This window comes from Vulpes vulpes, chromosome 2 (assembly GCF_048418805.1).
Source record: "Vulpes vulpes isolate BD-2025 chromosome 2, VulVul3, whole genome shotgun sequence".
NCBI classification, from domain to species: Eukaryota; Metazoa; Chordata; class Mammalia; order Carnivora; family Canidae; genus Vulpes; species Vulpes vulpes.
The window spans coordinates 121,824,045-121,849,147 of record NC_132781.1 but is presented as its reverse complement, the minus strand read 5'-3'; the positions used below and the strand labels follow the sequence as shown (position 1 = coordinate 121,849,147).

Sequence of the window (25,103 nt, the reverse complement as noted above, 5' to 3'; positions counted from 1 at the left end):
CCGGCCCATCCATCTAATAGGCTGTTAGGGGGACATCTGGGTAGCTGAGTGGTTGAGCGTCTGCCTTTGGCTCAGGTCATGATCCTGGGGTCCTGGGATTCAGTCCCGCATCAGGCTCACTGCAGGGAGCCTGTTTCTCCCTCTGCCTATGTCTCTGCCCCTCTCTCTGTGACTCTCATGAATAAATAAAATCTTTTAAAAAATAAAATTAAATAAATAACTAAGTAAGGCGGTCAGGGGTATTGCTGTTGCTTGATTGACAGAGGTACTCCCTATTCAATGCTGAGTTCCTTTGCTAGGACTGCTTGTAACAAAGTACCACAAACTGGATGACAGCAATAGCAGAAATTTAGCATCTCACAAGTCTAGAGGCTGTTAAATTTGAGAGCAAGTATTCAGCAGGGGAGGTTCCTTCTGGGGTGTGTGAAGGAGAATCCTTTCCACGCCTCAGTCATTGCTTCTGGCGATTTACTAGCCACCTCTGGCACTCCTTGGCTTGAAGATGCATCACCCACTTCTCTGCCTTCGCATTCACATGGTATTCTCCCTGTGTATATAATCTGTCTTGGTATCCAAATTACCCCCTTTTATAGGGACATCTGTCTTACCGGATTATGGGCCCACCCTAATGACTTCACTTTCTTGAAGACCTCTGTAAAGACACTAATTACCTCCCTTTCAACTTGATGACCTCTGTAAAGGCACTGTTTCCAAATAATTTTGATTTTTAGATACTGGGGATTAGTCAACATATGAATCGAGGGATACACAATTTAACTCACAATAAACCTCTTCTAAGAAAGAAAATACTCCTCTTTGTATCATATTGTGGCAACATCCTACAGCAACTCCAAGTCCTACACACTCACTTAAAGCCCTAAAATAATCTTAATGCTAGAGTCCTGAAACTGAATTTAAAAACAAAAGCAGAAGAGAAATTCAAAGCAGTATCGCAATGATTTAATGGACATGATATCTTGACCTACACAACTTTTTATTTTGGAACTGAAAAAAGACACAAAAGTTTCTACTAATATAAACTTTTCAGTGTTGGTAACAATAAAACCCTTTTGAAGGAAAGACAAAGACATGAAAACAACAGACTGTGACATACTTACTCCCAACTGTCCCAGAGTCTTTAACAAATTCTCAGGTTTGAACCACTCCCCACCCCCACCCCACCCCCACAAACCAGTTCTGAGAAAAGGAATCAAAGGCATGCAGGCACTAGAGAATACCGACAGATAAGATGTGATTATGTGGAACTAAGTAATTATGTGAAGTTACCAAAGAAGGGTGTAAGATCCTGAAACGATAGGCCTAGTTGAAATATCAAAGGAAAAACAATTAGATACAAGAATTAAAAGTAACTTTCTGAAATGTATTCAGTTTACAGAGAACCTCTGACACAAGGTTCAAGAACTATATAGATCTGAATCCCAAACCTCTGAATTAACAGTTATTTTGATTTCCAGCTTGTTTAGGGGTCAAAGAGTCACAATACTTCTTCCTGTAGGATATGAATATCGGAGATTAATCCTGATTAATCATCAGGATTTCAGGAGGAACAAAGTAACAGCAATGCATTGTGATACAATGAAATCAACTGATAAATGGCACTGTTGCTTTTATTCCTTACTCATGCTAACCTCCCCAAATAGAAGTGTCACCTTAAAAATAAGAGGTGTAAGAGGTGTACCAAAAACAAAAACACACAAAACATACCATTCATCTAACACCTGGGTGTGATGTACCTGGCACCTGTGCCCTATCTGCACTGCCTCTTTGAACTGTTAGCCATGTGAGGATTTTCTGAAGGTCATAAAGTAGTAAGTATAAGAACAGAAGCTAGTTTGCAGCTTCAGTTCATCCATTTGTTTATGATGCCACGTGCAAGTGATTATGGTGAGAAAGCACTTCACAGATTTCATATCCAGCAAGTTGAACATTCAGTGGTATCTCTGAAACCCAAGTTCTGACAGCCCCGGGGCTTATCACTGGAAACATTTCTAACGTATCCTCAGTTCTGAGGGAGCAAAGTGCCCTGCAGTGTGCACCCACACACCTCAGTTCAAATCCCTCCTGAGCCTGGGGGAAGACTCATACCTCTGAACTACAGATTCATCATCAGAAATGTGAATTAAGTGAAGCACAATCCTCCTTGGAGTGTAGGGAGAATAACCTGAGACATGTATGAAAAGCATTCAGCTTCTAGAAAGTGGTCTCTTACTTCTGGTTCCCTTCCATCTTTAACTTAAAAAGCGAGTTTTATGATAGTGGCTGCTGTTGCCTTCTTCCTGGTCATCTGTATCAGAGGCTGGAAATGACGTTTTCTACTAGCCATAGTCGTCTCCTCCGTATTGGTAAGAATTAAGCTCCTTCATAAAGAAGGCTCAGTTTTCTGGATTTTTGTTCTGTTTTACTCTTGTTCCTTGTTACAATGTTTTTCATAAGGAAACATTTCTTAAACAATCTGAAAAATCTGTATTGTAGTAGGTATGGTGTTTAATGTACCAATTATAAGTGAGAATAAAAGACAAATGAAGAGCTTGTTCTCAAAGTGTATTTCAGAGTTTCTTTCCAAGAGAGTCCGACTTTGTAGGTCTGGGGCAGGGGCCAAGAAGCTGTAGTTCTAACAAGCACCCCTGTGGATGCTGAGTGCAGGTGGTTCTCAACACACAGTAAGACGTGGTGATGTCATCAACTCAAAAATACTGACCTGCTAGAGTATCACTTCCTAAAGGCTATAGCCTCTGTTAAAAAATAACATAAACTATCAGCACTGAGTCTAAAAGATAGAAGTATTCAACCCTAAAAATCCATCATGTCATATATTCTACGTCAAAAAATATTACTTTAGCATGCATCTATACCTTAATAGAGTAAAACATTAATAGCCACTACATAAACATCTATAAATATAACCAATCCCTCTTTTACTTCCTGGTTTCCTAGATGCTAAACTTGTATTTTGTCCCTTTTCCTCTCAAGCCATTCAGGTACACCTGAGAAATCTGTGGAAGGCACAGGTTGGAAAGGCAGCAGGAATCACATCCTTGCTAAAACACACTGGGGAAAAACCAAGGTGTAGGAATCTTCCAGAGGACAGGACTCTGGGCAGAGTTCCCAGGAATGTTGCCAATGAACCCATGGAAATGCTTTTCCTTCTCTCCTTAGTCCCTTCCTGTATGGCTAAGAATAATGCAGAAAGACATGGAGTCAAAACAGGAGACAGAGAAGGAAAAATGCTGCCCAACTGTAACCTAATCTTTGAGATCAAAGATAATGACCTACATAGAAAACAGAGAAGTATTTCATACATGTTCTATGTTATTTTAGGTGACAGGTGTGGCCCCAAGAGGAGGCACAGAAGATGCTCAAGCTCAGAAAACAAAATTTCTTATACTTTCAAGTCCTAGAAACAGGGTGCCCGAATGGCATACCTAACAGAGCCATGTGGAAAAGAGCCAGCACCCAAGGGGCTTCTTGTTGGCAGAATTGATGGAAGAGTCTGGCTGGCGGCTCTTACTGCAGTTTCCAAGAGAAATGCAAAGCAGGGCAGGATCAACAGTTTATTGGCTAGTCTGAATAATTTCAGAAGGCTCTAAACTATAGGAGTGGCCCTCCTGGCTTGGCACCTGGGACCTCAGATGACTAAAGCAGAGGAGTATTGCTTCCTGGGGATTAAGGGCAAACTGGAGGAGGCAGGGCCTGGGTTGGTTAATTTGCATGTCAATGGCATGCTCCAGGCATTGCCCTTTGCTATCTCTAAGAATTATCTAACTCTGAGGGACAGTCTCTCCCCAGCCAGAAGGGTTTTTAAAGTGTCCCAATACCACAATATACAAGAAAAATTTAAATATAAGCAATACAACACAACTAGCTACGCACCTCCTGCTTACTAAGAGGAAATTTGGCAGCCTCTTTCCAAACCCAGACTCAAACCGAAGGGAACCAGAAACAGTTAATTTAGGAGAAATTCACTTCCCAAACCCACTCAGTATGTTCAACGTGACACATGTGCTCTCAGCTTATAATTGGGACATGCAAAGCTTTAAGGGTCTAATCAAGGGGAAAGATGGTAGGAAGTATTTGCAAGGTGGAAATGAGACGGAGGCACCTCGCTGAGTTTTAATTGCCTTAAAAAAAAAAAAAACTCTGGAAAACTTCTGAGGAAGAAAACAGGAAACAATTCAGCTATAGAAATCATCTCTGGGCTGGTTTTCAAACTAAGGGACAGCTGCAATATGAGGCACATCCTTTTCCGAATAACCATACAAAGGGACAACAGTCTCTAGAACCGTTGACAAGCATCAAGCAACTACCTCTGCCTCTAAATTCACACAACTTCTCCACCTCTTTCATGGATGCCAACAATATGAGCTCCCTTAGATTCCATACTGAGAACAGAGACACAAGTGCTTAAAGCATCCTGAGTTAGGATTTGTTTAAAATCAAGAATTACCAACTTTGGTGTGAGGCAGACATTTTGCGATTCCCACTAGTTCAACCTATATATATCTTCATGTACCCCTTCCCCATTACCCTCTCACATCCCCAAACACGGTGAAGAACTGTGGTACTATCTTTTCTTTACAAATCATGTTCACTTCTTATCATTTAGAGTCTAACCTTACAAAATCAAGTCTGGTGAACATGCAGTACAGGCTAATTAACCAATAACAGCTTTTATTATTTGCCACCCTGCCAAGCATTTTATGTACATTATCTCCTTGAATCATTACAATTCTAGGAACCAGATACTATTACCATCTTCATTTTCCAGATAAGGAAATCTAGGCCCTGAGAGATTAAGCAGTTATAGATGAAAGTCACATGCCTACTAAACAGCAAAGTCCAAATTTAGACCCTGGCTGCCTAACTTGAGAGTCCAAGGTATAATGGCTAACAGCTGAAGAGATGAGGTACTTTCCATGATATGATTAAAATGAAAAAGGGCATGCTCCCTCCACAGATGCTCTAGCAGTCACAGTATAAGGAGACATCAGGGCACAAGAAGGCATTCCAAACATGCCAACACCCCCAGAAGGCACTCAGTCTCTGCATCTTCTAGAACCAGGAACAAGTGGCCATAGGTCAATGTCCCAAAAACGGCAGAAGTATTGGCTTCAGAAAATGAGGTGTGTGTGTGTGTGTGTGTGTGTGTGTGTGTGTGTGTGTGTGAATAAAGGGAAGAAAGTAAATGACATTCTAGGGAGAATCATGCTAAGATTTAGGGATCTTTAACGCTGGCACTGCTGATCTTGAACAGACAGCACAAATAAGCTTAACACGTGGCTTTCACTCAAGGAATTAACCTGTTGCCAAGTAAAGTGTTTCAAAGAACTGGAATGTTGTCAAACTAGCTTAACACCACAAAATGGTACAGCTTAATGAGGCTCCATAAATATTGAGGACTACAACACCCAGCTTCCTCAGCAAAAAGTGCTTTTACAAGTGGTTTGCTGTTTTCCCAGGGTGCATACACATGGTGCTGAAATGCTACAACTAAAAGCTGTCTTTTTTTAAATGAGTATGACTTGTTCCACCCTTCACTTTCCCAGATTCCTTTTGGACCATTTTTAAATTTAAAATTTTACATTAAAAAAAAAGAAAATGTAGGTGATAAATAAATAGAGTAAAAAATCTCAAATAGCTCGTATGATCATGCTTAACAGTTTTCTTCAAACGCCTACTCAAGCTCCGGAGATAAAGACACATCACTTCTCTGGAAAAGCCCTAACTTTGTTAAAAGCAAACCAGACCAGAAGCTGAACACTGAACCTACAAGAGTGGAGAAGCTGTACTGACCCGTGCAGACCAGCAGCTGGCCTGAGGTCTATTCCAAACCGAGTGAGTATCTGGAGAAGGGGGGGGGGGGGGGGGGGGAGTCTAGAGGACAGGAAAGCTCTCACTGAATGGAAAAGGTAAAAACAAACAAACAAACAAAAATCAAAAAATATATAAATTCAGCAATATTTGTTCCTGAGAAGAATGTGACAGCTACTCACCTGTCTACTGCTTCTACGTCAAAGCAAAACCTCTTCTCAATAGAGTCTGTTTTCCGCCGTGTGCAGGATTTCAGGGTGACGGATTCATCTTCTCCCTGTTGGGAGCATACAGACTGTCACATGGGCTATGTTGTGCATCTCTCCAGTATACCACAGACATGTCACATGAACAACAGTGACCATTCCATCTTCTTGAGCCTGGGTGTTCATGACCACAGCAAGGTGGGAAGTCGAGCAAAAACCTTCCCCTCAGGCAAGAGACTCACACAGCTAAAACCTGGAAACCATGTCATACTTCAAGCCAAACACCCCTAGTTTTAATTTAGTTCCAGCACATCATAATGGTACATCAACCCATGCTAGATAAACTCTAGTTGATAATATCTGCAACAGGTTTGACTTACACAAGTTTTTATTTTTTGAGAGAGAGAAAGAGTGTGCACACATGCACATACAAGCAGGAGGAGGGGGAGAGAGGAAGGCATAGAGACAAGCAGACTCTGCGCAGCACAGAGCCCCACACAGGGCTCAATGTCATAACTCTGAGAGCATGACCTGAGCCAAAATCAAGAGTTAGACACTTAACCAACTGAGCCACCCAGGCGCCCCTAATTTTCAGGGTGGATAAGGGTCTGCTCTTGACTCTGAATTTCTATAATCTTGGCTCCATCACCTTTTTTCAGAAAGGTCTTCCTGGACCAGGTCAAATATCCCAAGGCACGTTCACATAGCACCATGTACTTTGTCTCAGCACTGATCACAGGTGGAATTGTCTGTCCTTATAGGTGACGATTCCAATCATGTCTCCCTCCTCATCAGACTGTAAGCTCCTTAAGGCCAGGGACTGTCTGTTCTTGCTGATTCCAGTGTCCCCGGAGCCCAAACCAGCCACAGAACAGAGGAAGCGCTCAATAAGTAGATTTTGAACAGTTTTACAAAGGTATAACTAATGTGTAATAAACTGTATATGTCAATTTATGAGTTCTAACTTCTATATGCATCCATAAAAATCAATACCACAATCAAGCTAATGAACATTTCCATCACCCCCAGAAATTTCCTTGCGTACTTTGAATTTCATCCCTCCCTCCAGTCCACCCTCAGGTAAATACTGAATTGTCATACAGATCAGTTTGCATATTCTATAATTCATATAAATAGAATCACATATTATGTGCTCTTTTATTTCTGACTTCTTTGATTTGGCACAATTCTTTTGCAATTCACCTATGTTGTACAAATCAATAGTTTTTTTCTTTTTACTACTGAGTAGTATCCCACTGTACAAATTAAATCCAACAGTTTCATCATATAGTGTTCTTTTATTGCCTAAAAACAGGAATTTCTTTCCCTGATTTTGGCCCCATTTAAGAATTTACAGCTCCTGTTTCTCTTCTCTTGCCTTTGCCAATCGTTTTGTCTAAACAAGGGAGAAAACTAGCAAACCTGCCTAATTTGTTGAGAAAGGAAATGTGACTGCATATGGTAAAACTTAACTACCCCCTAGTATCACAATACCACACAAACACAGAAGACCTAGCAAGAAACAATTTATATTCACAAGCCTTCCATCTACTGTCTTTTCAGGGGAGTAGAGAACAGTAGGTGAAAGGTCCTGTGGTCAGGGTCCATGAAGCCTGGGAGGAACTGAAAGCGAGCCAGTATGGCTGAATCCCAGAGCAAGTGGCAAAGTGGTATGAAAAAGAGCCTGAGGGAATCAAGAGCCAGATCATGCAGATTGTGGTCCATTTCCCGAGAGCCAAGGGAAAAATAATGAAGGGTTTCAAGCAAGGGAAGGGGACAAGGTCAGCTTCGGGCTGCTCAGACCTCACACAGAGAGAGCTGCCTCATCTCAGAGGCTAGGATACAGGGGAATTCTCTTTCACCACACACATCTCCAAGATGATGGAACAAATCTGCTCACAAATCCTCGTCTGAAGCTAAGAGAAAAGCAGGTACTTTTACAGGAGAATAATGCAAATGAAATGGACAGGAAAGATGAGTGAAAAAGCATGTTAGGAAAATAAAAAACCCATCCTATTATCTATGTTGTCTATTTCCACCTCCTGGGGAGAGCTTTGTACAAACACATATATCATATATAAAGATGTCACATGATTCTCCTGTACAAATTGAGATGACATTACCTCTAGATTGCCAGTCTTCCTATTTCCTCCACCTTAAAGCTGAGGAAATAGAGTGATATCATGGAAATATATTATTTTATCTATTTTTCTATTATTATTATCACTATTATTCACAGCAGTTATCTCTGATTCAGAAGATGCAGACTCCAGAATCAGAGTCTGAGTACTGCCTCTGTAACTCATCAGTTGTATGGCTCTATAAATCATTTTCTCTCTCTAGACCACAATTTCCTCCTTTATGAAGGAGAAAAGTGGATTAAGCAGGATAATATAGGATAATACAAGGACTTAAAAATATAAAATAAATTTAAGGAATTATTAGGAAAATTAATTATTGTACTATCAAGCTCCTAATACAGAACTCATTATGTGTGAAGCTCTGTCCCAACAATATATATACTAATTCATATAAACTTCTTAAGAACACAGTGAGGTGTTTACTATTAATTCACTGAACACTTGGGAGTCCCAAACATCAAGCAAAACTGGTCTCTGTCATTCACTTTCTAGTGAAATAAGATCAAACAGTTCTCTTAAGAGTTCAGAACTCTTAAAAGAGTTCTTCTTTTAAGGTTTAGAAAAGCAGAAGGTCAACAGCCCCCAAATAAAGACTGTGTGAAAGAATAATTTAGTGATGCTCATTTCTAGAAAGACAGGATTGGAAAAGGACTATGGCTCAACAAGGGAGCAAGTCTAACTCTATTTCCATTGTATGAAAACTAGGGAACACCTAGTGATCAATGTTTAATATCTCTCCCGACTCTGTAAATTCTTTATGTTTCTCTATTTGAACAATATCATTTTCCTGACATTATTCCCTTTCCGACATTGAAAGAACTTTGGTGTATTCTTCTGTAATACATGGAAGGGAAAGAGATGCTGATAAATTCCTATATTTATGGCCTAAGGAAAAGAAAGCCAGGAAGAAAAACTTGAAGTAGTAGAGGTCAAGGGGCAGCTGGCAGAGTAGCCAACAATAATATAAATGCATCTAACATTACTGAGCCACCAGTCTAATTTCAAAGCCAATCCTCTTAGCCTCTGTAATGTCTCCCCACCACACACACAAACCCAACACACTGCACCACAATGCACCACAGAGAGGCCCAGAGATGGAAGACTTACTGGGGACTAATTTATCAACATATTGGACAAAACTTAAAAATTACTTAAACATAGAATCAAAGAAATCATGTAGAATGGAGTCCAGAGATCAAGCAGATGAAAAAATATAAATGCTTTTCTTGAAAATATTTAGCTATCTCCAAAGGAGTTATATCCAGAAGTAGATATGAAGAGGAGGCAAAATTCAAAGTGTGATAACTGATAAAAATTTCCCAAAGTTACTGAAAGATACCAATCCTCAAAAACAGAAAGGCTCCCAATTCCCAAAAACAATGAAAAAAAATTCACACATAGGACCATGATAATGAAATGTAAAATACTAAAAGAAAAAATGAAGATATTAAGAGTATCCATAGAGAAAAGACACATCACCAGAAGAAGAAATGTACTCAGGCTGTAGCTAACAGGCCCAGAAGAAAGGAGAAAAGCTGTAACACAGTGGGGAGCTCTATACTAGTGACCGCAGGGCCTGTGATCAGAGCCAGCTGCAAGAGTACTTCTATACATTTTTTGTGCCATACTGTAATATTCTGTAATATTCCTCCCATCAAGAGGCTGATCTGCATCCCCTCTCCCATTGAAGGTGGGTGGGCTTAGGTAGGCTTTTATGACTGCTTCAACCAGAGGAGCAAAAGGAAGGCTGTAAGACTTCTAAGGCTACATGCAGTCTCTGCTTTCTTTGCTAGTATATTCACTCTTTACACCTTCTGCTGCCCTGAGGCTACCATGCTGTGAGGAAACCCAAACTATCTCCCACTGAGAGACCAGATGGACAGGCCTTGAGACTGTATAGAGCAGACAGACAGGAAAGAGGGAAAGAGAGGAAGGAGACCAGGAGAAAAGAAGACAGCCATGGCTGACCAGCCTTCAGTTGCTTCAAACCCTCACTATTCTGGCTCCTGCCATCATCCAATTGGAACCCACTGAGAAACTCTAAGCCCAAACCACCCATCCAAATGCTAGCCCAATTCCCAACCCACAGAAACTGTGAGAAATACTAAAACGACTGGTGTTGTTTTAAAAGCTGCTAAATTTGGGCACCTGGGCTGCTCAGTTAAGCATCTGACTTGAGCTTAGGTTATGATCTCAGGGTCCTAGGATTGAGCCCCGCATCAGGCTCCCTCCTCAGTGGGGAGTGTTTCTCCTTCTACCTCTGCCTCTTTCCTGCTTCTCTCCCTCCTCTCCCCCTGCTTATGTGCTCTCCCTCTTAAACAAATAAATAAAATCTTTAGGGGAAAAAAAAAGTTGCTAATTTTTTTTGGTAATCTGTTACACCCAAAAGATAACCAGGACATCTAAAACACCAGCTGGCAAAAAAAAAAATAAAATAAAATAAAAAAATAAAACACCAGCTGGCAGCCCTCTTTGTATCAAGTAAGAGTGATGTCCATCAGTTTCACAGGACAAGACCATCCAGGAATTTCTAGCATCTAAACACATTTGACTTACTTAATATTGTATATATGTGAAATACAAGAGCCTTTCTTAGTTGCAGTTCCTAGTAGAACTTAAAGCTAAGAATACTCGCTTTGGTACAGTTACTGTCTAGGGTACCATTCCTCTTGGAACTACTGTATAAAAGTAAGGGAAATCACAGTAAAACAAACTTGAAAAAGAAGAACAAAGTTGTAGATCTCATAATCCCAGATTTCCAGATACACTACCATATTATAGTGATCAAAACATATGGTACTGGCACAAAAAGAGACAGGTAGCTCAATGGAACAGGACAGAAAATCCACAAATAAACCCACACCTATATGGATCAATTAAACTGCAACAAAGGGGGCAAGAACATACAATAGGAAAAACACATTCTCTTCACAAATGGTGCTGGGAAAACTGGTGACATGTAAAAGAATGAAACTGGGATATATATATGTAATGGAATATTATTCAGCCATGACAAGGAATGTGGTATTCCCACTTGCAACAACAGGGATGGACCTAGAGGGATAATGCTAAGTGAAATAGGTCAGACAGAGAAAGATAAATACCATATGATCTATTTACATGTGCAATTTAAGAAACAAATGAACCAACAAAGAAAAAAAAAGCCAAGTGTACAGAAAAAACAGACTTAAATACAGAGAACAAACTGGTGGTTGCCAAGGGTGGGTGGGGGGGCAGTGTCCCAATACATAAAGGGGTTTAAGAGTACACGTACTGGGACAAGCACTGAGTAATACATAAAATCATTGAATTATTATACTGTATACCTGAAACCAAATTTAATACTGCATGCTAATTATACATCAGTAAAAAAAAAATTGAAAACAAAAAAAGAAAATGACAGGGATACACTGACAGTGTATCCTATGTTAGCCAAACAAAATGAAATTTAAAAAATGAACTCACCCCCTTTCCTCCTGACTTCTGGTCAAATGGTACCATGGTGATTTGTTTGGAATCCCGTTGATACGTACAGTAGTGCTTCACCCAAGAAGTTCCAAAGTGACCTGCAGGATAGTATTCCCATGAAACATCTCTATGTGTCAAGCGCATGCTGGAAATACACACAACCCATAACCCACAATGCTCACCCACCCTTAAACTGTTTCTAGGGGCAAATATAGTCTCCACCAGCTAGACTGGAATAGGCAGAAATCTGATCCCACAGGCTGGAAATGGAACTGATCTAGGGCTTTCCCAAGGGACCAAGAAGACTGTTTCCCACTAAATGCTGCATCCAATTGGTCTTATAATATAAGGGATGTAGAGGTTCCCTGGGGAAATTAATTCACTTCCCCATCATTTATCTCCACTTGAAGTTTCCTTTCTCCCCTGACAGGAGTAAGAGGACTATGGAAAGAACAGAAAAGCTCCTCAAAGTGCCTGTCACTGTTCCCATCTGGTGTGATAACTTCATGCTTCCCACACAGCTGCTCTGCAACTCTCTGCAAAGATGTACAGGGGTTCTGACCTAGTGCCAAACCCCTAACCTGTACTTTAGCAGAACTGAAGATAATCCGAAAAGCAGACAAACTCTGACACAGAGATGTAAATGGAAGTAACTATAAATACCTAAATGTAATCTAAGGAGTCTGTCCCTCAATATACAGTCTCTGATTTTACCTGGTGGTTGGCCAATTACTTTATTTTGAATAACAAAATATTATTAGATGAAGAAGGCATAATTAGTATTATTAGCCTCTAAGGTCCTCAACACTAGCCTTAGATGCTCACAGATATCATAGAGCAGAAGTTTGTTTATTTGTTTTTTAGTAATAACATGAGATTTAACAAAGATTTAGTAATTATTTTTTCAGGTATCAGGCCTATAGCAAGTGTGCAATGTCGCTTAGGAAACTAAAAAAGTAAAAAACAACAGTGTATACACTAAAACGAAGATAAAAATAACAACCATTCTAATTTATTTTTGTGGCTCAAAAAAAAAATTCCAGTGATAGCACAACACAAAGATTCCTTAAGCGTGGCATCTTAAACAATTTGAGCATCCAAATAAAGACAGTAATGGATATGGATTCAGCCTACCGAGTAGAACAGAAATCCTTAAGTCCATCCTGACAATAAAAGGATGGATGGATGGATGGATGGATGGATGGATGGATGGATGGATGGGAAAGGAGAGAAGGAAAGAATGAGGAAGGAAGGGTGGTCACTTCCTCACAGTACACTAAATGGCATCTAATAAATGTGGAGTGATAGAGCTGAGAAATCACCATTTTGCAACCATCACTGTAACAATCTGTTCAGGCAAGAGCTGCTGATGGATGCTAACTCTAGGGAGGGCAAAGCTTGATAAGAAGGATATGGTCTCAAGGCATCTCCTCATAGACTGTTAATGAACTACAAGGAAAAAATAGTGATTGTACAGTGAGTGGATAAACCAAAGGATACTTTGAGTGGCCAAAATTAACATCACCATGTGGGCCAGATGGCCATCCTGTGCCATGATATGTGATCTCCAAAGAAAAACACAAATGTTACTTATGTAGGATTTGACAAGGGATGCCTAACCTGAATCTAATCTTCAGGAAACATTAGACAAATCCACACTGAAGAAAATTCTAGAAAAGAACTGGTTTACATTCTTCAAAAATGTCCATGTCATGAAGGACAAAGAAAAGCTGAGGAACTATTACAGAGTAAAGGAGTCTAAAATCATGACAAGTAAAAAAAAAAAAAAAAAAAAAATCATGACAAGTAAACACAGCACAAAATCCTATCTAGAAAGAAAGAAAAAAAATACTTTATAAGGGCACTACTGGGACAACTGACAAAACTGGAATATGAACTGTCATTTACATTAAATATCTTATCAATGTTAAATTTGCTGTATATGGTAACTATACTATGGTGACATAAAAAGAATACACTTATTCTTAGAAAATACACACTAAAGAAGCAGGGGGTACAGAACCTGTTTTAAAAGGATTCAGAAAAAAATGGCAGTGTGTATGTGTGTGTCTCTATGACTGTGATGTGTGTATGCATATAGCCAGAAAAAGAAAGAATGCTCTAAGTGTAGAAAAATGGTAAAAAATCATGCATCTGGATAAAGGGCACATGGTTGTCCCTTATACTCTTCTTGCAATTTTTCTGTAAGTTTCAAATTATTTCTAAGTAATAAGTTAACCAATACTTTCAAATGAATAGACTTGTATCCACTGATACACTTTAGACTCGTGTTTGAGTTAAAATCTGGCTTTAATGAAAAGCAAGATACTCATGTTTTAAAAATCATGTGAAATATTTGCATAAAATTGGATTATTAATGTGAAAGTCTATGTAAGTAAATAATATGAATAAATAAAGTATTTTAAGTGGAGACTGAACTATATATTCAAGTTGACCTTAAACTTTTTGGAGTGGTTCTTCTCACTGGGTAAAAAAGGTAACATCTTATACTGAGGCCTACACAAAATACAGCACTAGGGTACTTTCCACTTCTTATAAACCTCAACAAGCTCATCTCTGTAAGAAAAAAGGGCATAAAACCCTCAAGACAACCAATGCCTCCAACCTAAATCCCCACTACTGCCTCCATTGTCACCAGGCAACAATTTTAAGGCCAACCAAAATTTGAGTAATCACTAACCAGAAAATCACTGAAATCAAGTGCTCTGTTCCATTAGTAAGCTTCTAGGAGTGGAGATATTTGCCTTGTCCTGAATCAACAAAAGAATAGTAAAGAGCACAGAACCAGCAAGAATTGGGAAGGAGCAACACATCCAATCAAAAAGGAGGGATGGAAGACGACAACTATCCATTAAAGAAAAAAAGAACTGACCTCCTTTTATCTCTAGCACTCCATGAGCTAAGTCTGGAAATGCTACCCTCATAGCACAGCCCCATTAAAAGTCTTTCCCTGGGCCTAGCACAGGAGTCTGTGAGTCACCACAGAGGAGTCTGAGTTAGCAGCACCTGGCATTTCTTCCTTTGACCACATCAGTGGGACAATGTGGTCCCACTGTGGGACATCACTCTTCCTACCAATTAGAGTGAGTTTGTGTTTCTACTTCTCATAAAATATAAGTGTTCAAATGATAGCAACTGAAGAAAGAAGGGAAAGGGCTTAAGTAATGACTGGTCCTTGCTGAAACAAGTCTTGAATCCAACAAAATTACTCCATATGCAGTCCACCCAAGAATATGACTGCTGAGAAACAATAAGGTCTAGCATGCCAGGCCCTTCCAGAGCCTCTCTGCCAAGCATGTGATGAATACAGCCATCCAAGGGCATTTGTAAGACACTGTGGAGGAAAAAACCACCACAGAGCCTCAATGGATTCCAGGTTCCCAAGGAAATTTCCAGTTACAAAGCAAATACAAAGAGAGGTAAACAAGACCTTTTGGATACCCCTCTCTCAAAAAACTCAACTATACTACTCTCATTCATCCAAATCTGTATTGACAGAACCTGTGCTTTTAAGTTAGGCACTACTAGATACACTCTCCACCTCCTGGGCAAAAGGCATGAGGGTACCCCAAGCTACTGTTTGCCACTAGCACTCACGTTTCTCCTGAACATACAGGTAACCTTCCATGGTGTAGGGACTGATGGTCTTGTGCTCAAGGGGATTTTCCTTCATCTTTTTCATCAGTGATTCCACTTCTGACCTGGTGCCTTCGAAGCGGTTTCTTGTCTAGGATGAAAGGAATTTTATTCAAATCAGAGAAACGAAACCTTGTTCCCATCTCTAATAATTCACAACATCAACCTATGGAATCCTTAGATCTAAAACCAGATAAGGAACATTTAGCCACCCAGGAATTCAGGCAAATATTCACTTTCAAGAAGTATCCTTTGACCTTAAAATCCTACACCAGAATGATTCTGTGGTTCTCAAGACCATCAAAACCATCTGGAGAATGTGGGAAAAATGCAAATGTCCAGGCCTCACCCCTAAAGATTAATTTAGTACCTGTGGACCCAGAAATGTGCATTTAAACAAGCACCCAAGGGATCCTGACTCAGTTCACAGAATAGTCCCCAAGCCCCCTACAAGACAGAGGGACTTATTTCTCCAGCTGCAGGGAATACCATTTGCTGATAGTTCACAGATGGTTTCCTCCTCAAAAGGGAGCTACTTCATTCAAGGTAACTCCTTTCCCCCAGGGCAACCTGCACCCCATGACTAGTTCAGGCTGGGGGCAATAGGGGAAGGGGTCCCAAGTCTGACACCCTTTCTTCTATTCAGGCCACGGTGAAGGTCCATATCAGGTCCAGGACACCCGAGGGCATTGAATGAGGCCTCACAGCTCAACTCCTGCAACTGTCTGCTGCCCTCTGTCTCACAGGTGATTCTGCTAACCCTGCTCCCCTATAAACCTGCTACATGTAAACCTCCATTTCTGAGTCTACCTCCTAAGGAAATTGGCCTAAGGGAAAGCCATGCTTTGTGAAACCTTGTGCAAGACTCTGCAACTTCTTGTTTTCCAAAACATAGAGAACCATGGCAGGGCAAGCTCCAGGCTTTTAAACCCATGCGATATAACTCACAAGGACACACTTGGATTTCTTTTCCACACAGCATCATCTAGAGACAAAGACAACATGTAGGCTAATATAGCCAGCCACATAGTGAACAGGCGGCTGAGGACCAGTAACTGCTAACCAAAGGGCCCTCAGCACGATTCTGAGACCAAAAAGTCCTGCTGGCTAAAGTTTGGTGAAGGCAACTGGGAGTAAACGGGTCTGTCTTGGATTTCCTGTCAGCCTCACTGAAAGTTGAACAAGATCATATCCTCTGAGCTGCAGGCCAGCATGTGTGCCCTACCCCCATCCCCTGAACACACTCCAAGGTCTCTTGTGGCCAGGCAGCTAGATGCACAGAAATGAGGCTGGGCCTTCCACTGCCAAAGGAAATCCTGATTCTGGTGCTACACATTTAAAACAAAAATATCAGCAGGACTTCCGAGAACATAAATAGTACTTAGAAATAATGGAAAAGAGGATGATGCTCTAACCTGGGGCCATGAAGCACCCTAAAAATGTCTGCCCCCAGCTGCCCTTTGAACCCAAACAGGACCCATCTTCTTCATCTGCATTCCAATCCAGGTTAAGTGATCTCTATGCAATCAGACCCATACTTTGTTCTTTCCTTTCCTCAACCAGAGAAAGGAAACCTGTCTGTCCCTTTGCCCACTCACATTCTGTATGCTAATGGTCAACTCAGTCTTGAAGTCGCTGAAATCCTTGGCCAGTTCATAACCATGGTGATAGAAAGTGAAGAGTCCTTGCAAGAACGCCAGTAGCTGTAATGAAAGAAGGGCAGAGTTCACATAAGCACGCCAAATAGGTATGCAGCTTTACCTGAGTTCCCAACCTTGGTTTGAAAGACTAGAATAAAATAATAAAAATGCCTATCATCTACTGAGCACTACTTGTATGCCAGGCACTGTAACATCGTATGCCAGCTCTCACTAAATGTTAACTCAGTAGGTAAGTACTATTGTTGTCTCCATTTCAATATTGAGGACACAAGTTCAGAAAGGTTAAATAACTTCCTCCAAAAGACAAAGTACATTACATAGCAACCAGGATTTGAAACCAGGTCTCCTTGGCACCAACATCCAAGCTCTTCCTCAACCTCAGAGCCTTCTAAAAAAAAATTCACTTCTTCAGAAATTGAAGACCAGTCTCCTTCAAATCCAACTCACTCTCCATCAAATACATCTGTAATATCAGGTTACCATGGGGAAAAGTGTGGTTATATTGGCAGCCAACAAAGAGGGAAGAAGAGGAAGCTGGTATGTTCTGAGTCTGCAATTAACAGGCAAAGTCAAATCAAAGAAAATCATCCAGATCGGACTTCCACTCAAGTGTGCTTCTGTGCTTTCCCTAAACTATCCACATATTATAAACACTATAGATATACCCATGTCTTCAGTTATGATGGTTCCCTGAAATTCTCATTTAAATCTCCTTGAGCTAAAAGGTATTAAGTCCATTCACAGTGTGGTCTAGTGTTCAGTGAAGACTGAAAAACATCTGTTCAGCATGTTTCTCACAACACACCTTCAGACAAAGAAAACTATTAATGTTCCCACCCTGAGCCCTGCCAGTCTTCACTTCACCAAGTTCAACCAATGCTCACTCCTGCCATATTTCCTCCCAGAATCTACACACAAACCTACTGTTGTTAAGCTTCCCTGGTCCCTTCCCAAGTTCTACACATCTTGCCTCAGTTCCAAATCTCAACCTGAAGAAAGGATTGTAATAAAAGCCTCAACTAGGTTTTAGAAGAACCAGAACTTTACTTTGTCACATGCTCTGTCGTACTGCATTTGGGAACCCCATAACTGTTCCTTGAATCTTCCAATGCCAACTCGCATTTTCTGACTGGTCCACTCTGACCTCCCTGACCTGCCTCTAACACATGTTAACATCAGGATACAGTTGCTTTACTCTATAGTGCTATTTAATTTTCCAGTCCCTAAAATGAACATATCTTTAGTAATTAAACATATTCTCACTTTGTTTTTTCACCTAACTCTCCTCTTCTGAGAGGCACCCCTAACAATGATGGTAAAGGAAACTCAGCCTACCCCTGCTCATCTCCCTCTTGGTTGGCTTGTGACAAGAACGTAAGCACTAAGTATGTGCTACTCTACCTAAGCTCAGAGAAAAGAATGGTCTTTGGACTAAGCCACATGCCTGGCCCAGTTTAACAAAGAGCTCTACACTGTGAAGTCAGACAAAATCCAGCTTTTAAATAATATGATATCCTGACTTCCCACCACTATTGTCCCTAGAGCAAGAATTCTTAGATTCTCATGGAAGGTCAGAAAGGAGGCCTTGCTGGGTCCTCTGGCATAAAAAATATCTAATGATGCCACATATAAATCACTAGTACAAATCAATTAACAGGTGGTAAACCACATAGAGTCACCACAGACTAATAATGAATTATTTTCATGAAAGATGATGGAAGCTTTTGAACCTCTCCTGTATAAAATACTGTTTTGAGAGGAAAGCTCAGGCTTTTCCTCCTAGATGGCTCCAGTAATAAAGAAGAAGAGGTCCTTATGTCAAACCTAGTGTCAGTGTTCACAATGAAAACTGTATCTTTATCTTTTCCTTCCCTCCGTTCTTGAATGCTATGCCCACTCATCACTTTTCCAAGGCACTGAACTAATAATGCAGGAGATACGCAGCGAATTCTAAAGTCATTTCTCCTATTAACTCTGATTTACCTAACCCTTTAAAGTCAACAGGGCTTCCAACAGCCCACTAAGACACCACCTGGGCATGCACACCAAGTACTCCAAAGGCAGAGAGTTATTGGTATTTATTTTGATTTTCACTTCCTTTGATATCATGCTTGATTGTCTGCTTCTCTGTGGGAAATGATTCCATAGGTATTGTTATCTTTGGCCCACTTCCCTTCTCCTCTGGCAGCATTGCTCTTCCCCTCGCCCACCTCCTGACATCCCCTTCCCACACACCACATGACCTTTTGAATCCAGCACCCCCGGTGGAGAATGGAAGTCCACTCCCAGAGGGCGGGGCGAGGCTCACAGAAAGCTCTCAGAGATGGGATCATCTGTCTGCCCTAAAGAAATGCCTGCACTCAAGCACACAGAGGAAAAGCTTATTGTAGCCTCACCTTAGCTGGCAGATAAATCAGCACGTCCACACAGGCTGTTCCCTGAACAGTCAGTGACACACAATCACAGCACAACAAAGGAAATGCCAAAAAAAGGCCTTTCCCCCTTCCCTTTGCCTTCAAGGACCCCCATTCTTGTTTTCTTCAGAAAATGACTAAAAAAAAAAAAAAAAACTATTCCTCTTTCCAACCAGATAACGTAGCAATATACATTTTTTTAAGTAAGCAAAAACATTAAGTGCTTCATTTAGTGACAGTTGTACCATTCTGGACTATCTGATAAATTTAGGTTGCTTCCATTCATAGAATAAAGCTATTGCTATAGGCTGAATAGTGTTCCCCCAACCCTGACAAAAAAATTATGTTGAAGTCCTAATCCCAGTAACTCAGAATATGATTTTATTTGGAAAGAGTCTTTATGGAGGTAATCAACTTAAAATTAGGCCAGGAGGAGGACACTAAAATGACCAGTGCCCTCATAAAAAAAGAGATATTTGGACAGAAACAGAGAGATGATAGCTACACAAGGCCAAGGGACAGCAGTGATGCACCTATAAAGCAAGAAATGCCAATACTGCCAGCAACACAGAAGCTAGAGGGAAGAAGCTAGCCCAGAAGCTAGAGAGAAGAAAAGATAATTTCCCTACAGTTTTCAGAGGGAGCATGGCCCTGCTGACACCTTGATCTTGGACTTCAAGCCTCTACAACTATGAGACATAGTAAGTTTCTGAGAACCTAGTTGGTGGTACTTTGTTATGGCAGCCCTCACAAACAAATATAACCACCAAGAATCATTCATTTGCATGACAAAGAGAAAAGCAGACAGTAGAGCGATTAAAAGTTGTACTGGGCGAGCCATGTTAACACCCTGCAACTCCTCTTTTCCAAGAGGACACTAATGCTACCTACTCCTGCACTGGGGTGGTGGTAAAGACCGAGATTACCTATGCAATGGCCTTAACACAGGAGCACCCACTGGAGCTGTCAGCAAGAGGGATATACTCAGATGTACATGTCAGAAGATGCAGTGTGGTGGCAGTGTCCAGCACAGCCTGGGAAAGGGGAGAGCCCAAGATAGCATGCAACAAATCAAAGGAAAAAATGAAGACCTACAATGGGGCAGAAGTAGTAAGAAAGGACAGGAAGTCACAGCAAGCATGAAATATTTGCAAGGTACAACTCAGAGGATGCAGTGTCTGATGAATGTGGGGAGTGAGTTCTCTGTAGCCTTCAATTATGAAAACTCAGGGAACAGACATTATGTGGCTTCACCTTCAAGAAATCAGGATGTCATTATCTGCAGTCCAAAATCTCCAGAACATTTAGTACCTCAACAAGAAAATAAAGGCTTCCAGGGCACACACACACACAAAAATATGGTTTTGATCCCTGAAGTCTGAATTTTCTGCTTTGGAACGGTGAACTTTTTTGTTTTTGTTTTTGTTTTCCTGAATGTCAAGAACAACCTGGTACTTGAAGTTACTTTCTAAGAAACAAATGAACATAGTCAATATGCATGGAGGTTCCTTGAATGGCTGGAAGATTCCCTTGACAGCAACCACCTCAAAATATGAATACCCATACCAGGTACCCCAGCAGTTTAGTTCAATAAATTTTGTGCTGGTTTCCTTTCCACCTGTAAGCAATCAAATACTGTTTCAGAGAGACCAAGAGCAAGACCATTCCAGTTCTGCTAGGTACCAGATGTCACCTTAGAGAATAAATGTGCTTCCATTTCCTCATCTGAAAACAGACATAAAACAGCAATTACCTACCCTCAGAGAGAGTGTAAAGATTGATGACATTCTGGAGGTGAACAGATCATTAGCATATAACACAGTTACACCTAATCATCAACTGTTATTTCAAGGCACAATCTCTGCCAGGGGCTCAAACTTAAATGTACAACAAAATCACCTTAGAGGCCTTACTAAAAGAGATACAACAGGGGCTCACCCTCAGTTTTGGGGTTGAGGGTGGAGCCTGAGAGTGCATTTCTCAGACTTTGACAACCACAGATGTAATCAGCAGTGTTCTGGATCAATCCCTCCCGCTATCCACAGCTCCCAAAGAACTGACCTGCCCATAAGCGGGTGGGTTGAGCAACATCAACTTCTATAAAAAAGTGAAGGTTTAACATGTGAATTCTATATACAGCCTCTTAACCAATTCATTTAATTTAACTTTGGGCAAGTTCCTATCACTTTCTTTTCATTCTAACAGGGGACCAGAAATTTTTTTCATTAGCTCTCCCAGTGCCTCACTGCATGGCCTAGGAAACATCCACAAATCCCAACAGTTTTCCACTCCTTAAAACCCTTCTGGCACTTCCATGCATGATTCCTCCTGTTCCACCTGGCACTGAGCTACTTGCTCCCTTAGCTACCTCTCTATACATCTCGCTTCCCTAATAAGGCTTTGAACTCCTCGGGAACAGCATAGCAATTTCTCTATAGTAAGCAAACGCTTTCAGATTTACCAAAAAAAAAATTTTTTTTTACCAAAAATTTTTATATTAAAACAGGTAGGCCCTATTAATATTGGCACTTGACTTGTTTGCTCATCTGAGCAGACCCAGGTTGAATGAAGCTTATATATTTCTCTATCTTATGATAAATAGTAATTGTTAACTGGGTGCTAATTAGCAATTATATACTAACTGGGTGCTAATTAGGTTTACTCTATTCTAAGCATCATACATGGATAAACTTACTTATTCCTTCTAACATCTTTATATGGCAGATGGTATTATTATACTCATTTTGCAGATGAGGAATCTCAGGCTCAGGGAAATTACTTCCCCAAGAACACACAGATAGGAAATGGCTGACCTGAGATTTAAATCTATGCAGTCTGGCTCTGGAGCCCTTACCAATGATTATACTGCCTCTCAAAAATTCAAGACACTGATATACTAAAAGTGAGTGCCAGGAAATAGAAGGATTATAGAAAGAAAGAAAAAAAAGAAAAGAAAAGAAAAGAAAAGAAAAGAAAAGAAAAGAAAAGAAAAGAAAAGAAAAGAAAGGAAGGAAGGAAGGAAGAAGGGAAGGAAGAAGGGAAGGGAAGGGAAGGGAAGGGAAGGGAAGGGAAGGGAAGGGAAGGGAAGGGAAGGGGCAAACAAACACAAAGAAGAGAAAGAAAAGGAGGGGGAGGGAGGAGAAGGAAAGCCCACCTAGATCAGTAGTCATCCAGCTGAGTACAGACAGGTTGGCTGAAACCCTCAGATTTAAGAGAAATAAATATCTACTGTTTTATGATGTTTTGTGGTTGTTATCCAGCAAAAGCTAAGAGATACAGTTCCTGACTCACTAGGAGATCAAACTGGACAGCAACAACAACAAAATCACTTCAAAGAAGTATGATGGGCCAATTAAAATCCAAGTCCTCAAAAGCAGGCAATTGGAGAGTAATATCAATGTGCACATAAAGATTATTACAATCACACTGGATTTTTTTTCCCTCTACAAATTCTGGTAAAATCAACTTAAAATGCCCAAGGCTAATTCTCTGAGAGGATCTGAATGCCTGCCCAGACCAGAGGAAACAGTCTTCAGTAAACCTTCACTGAAAAGCTAGCTTTGGGCATCCCCAGTGGCTCAGTGGTTTGGCGCCTGCCTTCAGCCCAGGGCGTAATCCTGGAGTCCCGGGATCAAGTCCCACATTGGGCTCCCTGTATGGAGCCTGCTCCTCCCTCTGCCTGTGTCTCTGCCTCTCTCTGTGTATCTCTCATGAATAAATAAATAAAAATCTTAAAAAAACAAAACACCTCTGTGCCCTTAACAGAGAAATCAATCAGCTCACTTTCTCTAACAGATGGCTTCTCCCACCACACAGACCCTGCAAAAAACATGGGGATTTTGACCTGAGACTGTGACAGAGACCACTACTAGACAGGAAGTTGGCTCTAAAGTGTCTAATTTTCAGATAAGAAGACTGAGGTAATTAAAGACCTTAAAGAAGTTGCCAGATGAGGTGGCAGAGAGGGGATTCCCCAGATCACAGTTCCAGTATAGTAAGAAATCTAAGCATCAGATTCCAAAGCCAACTGGAGACTGATCAAACTATTAGCAAGTCTACTTGCCTAAAAAGCATCCTAGAAGTTTATAAATTAGAAATGGAGCACAGAACACTTTTTACTAAAAACAGTGGTTATTTTCTTTCAGTTTCTTACATTTTGATTCTTGTTTAAGAAAATCACTTTCTTACATCTAGGTAGGTAAGAATCATTTCTATAGAGACCCCAGGCTTGGGTCTAAATCACAGGCTGCATTTTTAATTAAGAATCCAAGGTCTGCAAGAGTTTTAGATTGAGGCCCACACGCTCTCTTATTGTTTCCAGGACATCTTCATAATGTGGATTCAGAGTGCCACAACAGGGTACAGCACCACCACCACTGCACAAAGCCACAACCATGCGAAGGTGGCTTCAACTAAAGCCGGACTTGTTTCTACACTACAATCTTCTGTAACCACTGGGACACAGTGACCAAGTCCAAATCCCATCATGGTTCAGCAAGCACAATCTCCCTGCTGCCCAGTTATAACAAACTACAATGAGAAATCACTTTACATAGCACCTCTTAATGCATGGAAGGAGCGCAGAGGGGCTTTGAGCTGAGCAGACAAAAAAAGGAAGGCATCCTGTACATTCCCCTTTTGCCGTAGGCCTTATTTGAAGAAGAAAGGAAGGGGGTGGAAAGGGTGAAAAGTTAAGGTATAATCACTACTGTTGGGCAAGATGAAAACTTTGGCTCCTGCCCTCCTTCCACCTAGAAACCAATTAGCAGAATACAGGGGAGCTTGAGGACTCAACTACCACTGAATGGACCATCACTGCTGCTCAGGTTGCAAAGGAATGGCCACAGGGGACAATCCAGGGTAGCCAGATAGACAGAGTGCTGCTACATAGCAGAAGGCAGAGCACCAGAGCTGGTCAACCTCTTCATCAACAACCTAGAGCATTTTGTCATCTACGCAGTGGAATGAGGGCTGGGGATCAAAGTGTGGATAACCATTAAACCCTGAGCATATACTTACAGGCTCCACAAACTCAAACATCTTTCTCTCTTGGACTTCTTGCACCTTGAAGACATACTCCAGGGATACTTCATAGAAATGCTGCCGGACCAAGTCCACTTGGCTGTCTGCCTACAAACAAGACAGAATTTAAGAGAAAAATCGGTCACTATCCAAGGAGAGCATTCAGCAAGCAAGCTAGAAAAATCTCTGGAGATTCAAAATTCTTTTGAATTTAATAACAATTCAAACAGTACAAAACAGACATGAGAATAATGACAATAGTCAGTCGAGGACTTGACTTTGTGCCAGGCACCATACCCTCAGGTGTGCATAGGTTGTTACTCACTCCTCATTAACTGTAGTTATTTAATCCTCATTCCATTATTAAAAAGAAGATACTCTCTGGATGCCTGGGTGGCTCAGTGGTTGACCGTCTTGCCTTTGATTCAGGGCATGATCCTGGGGTCCTGGGATCGAGTCCCACATCGGGCTCCCCATAGAGAGCCTGCTTCTCCTCTATGTTTCTGCCTCTCTCTCTCTGTGTCTCTCATGAATAAATAAAATCTTAAAAAAAAAAAAAAAGAAGAAGAAGATACTCTCATTACCTCTAATTTACAGGAGGAAAATGAAGTCTGCTAACATTAAGGAAGCTGCAGCAGCTAGTACATAGGAGAGTTAGGATTTCTGTACTTGTGGATCAGCATCCAAGACCCTCAATCACCTTTA

At 40.9% G+C, this 25,103-nt stretch overlaps 1 protein-coding gene across 8 annotated transcripts in view; it reads right to left on the bottom strand.

Annotated features, from left to right (window-relative positions):
• Positions 1-25,103, bottom strand: part of ARHGAP26 (Rho GTPase activating protein 26) — a 416,966-nt gene that overhangs the window by 270,274 nt on the left and 121,589 nt on the right. For all 8 annotated transcript variants that reach the window (XR_012000004.1, XM_072749878.1, XM_072749874.1 and 5 more), the window contains 5 exons: positions 24,396-24,506; positions 16,900-17,004; positions 15,263-15,392; positions 11,642-11,742; positions 6,012-6,106 (listed from right to left, as the gene is read on the bottom strand). Coding sequence is in view for 7 of the 8 variants with exons in the window: in XM_072749878.1 (XP_072605979.1) it covers positions 6,012-6,106; positions 11,642-11,742; positions 15,263-15,392; positions 16,900-17,004; positions 24,396-24,506 (542 nt within the window). In the remaining variant the exon portion in view is untranslated. The remainder of the gene's footprint in view (positions 1-6,011; positions 6,107-11,641; positions 11,743-15,262; positions 15,393-16,899; positions 17,005-24,395; positions 24,507-25,103) is intronic.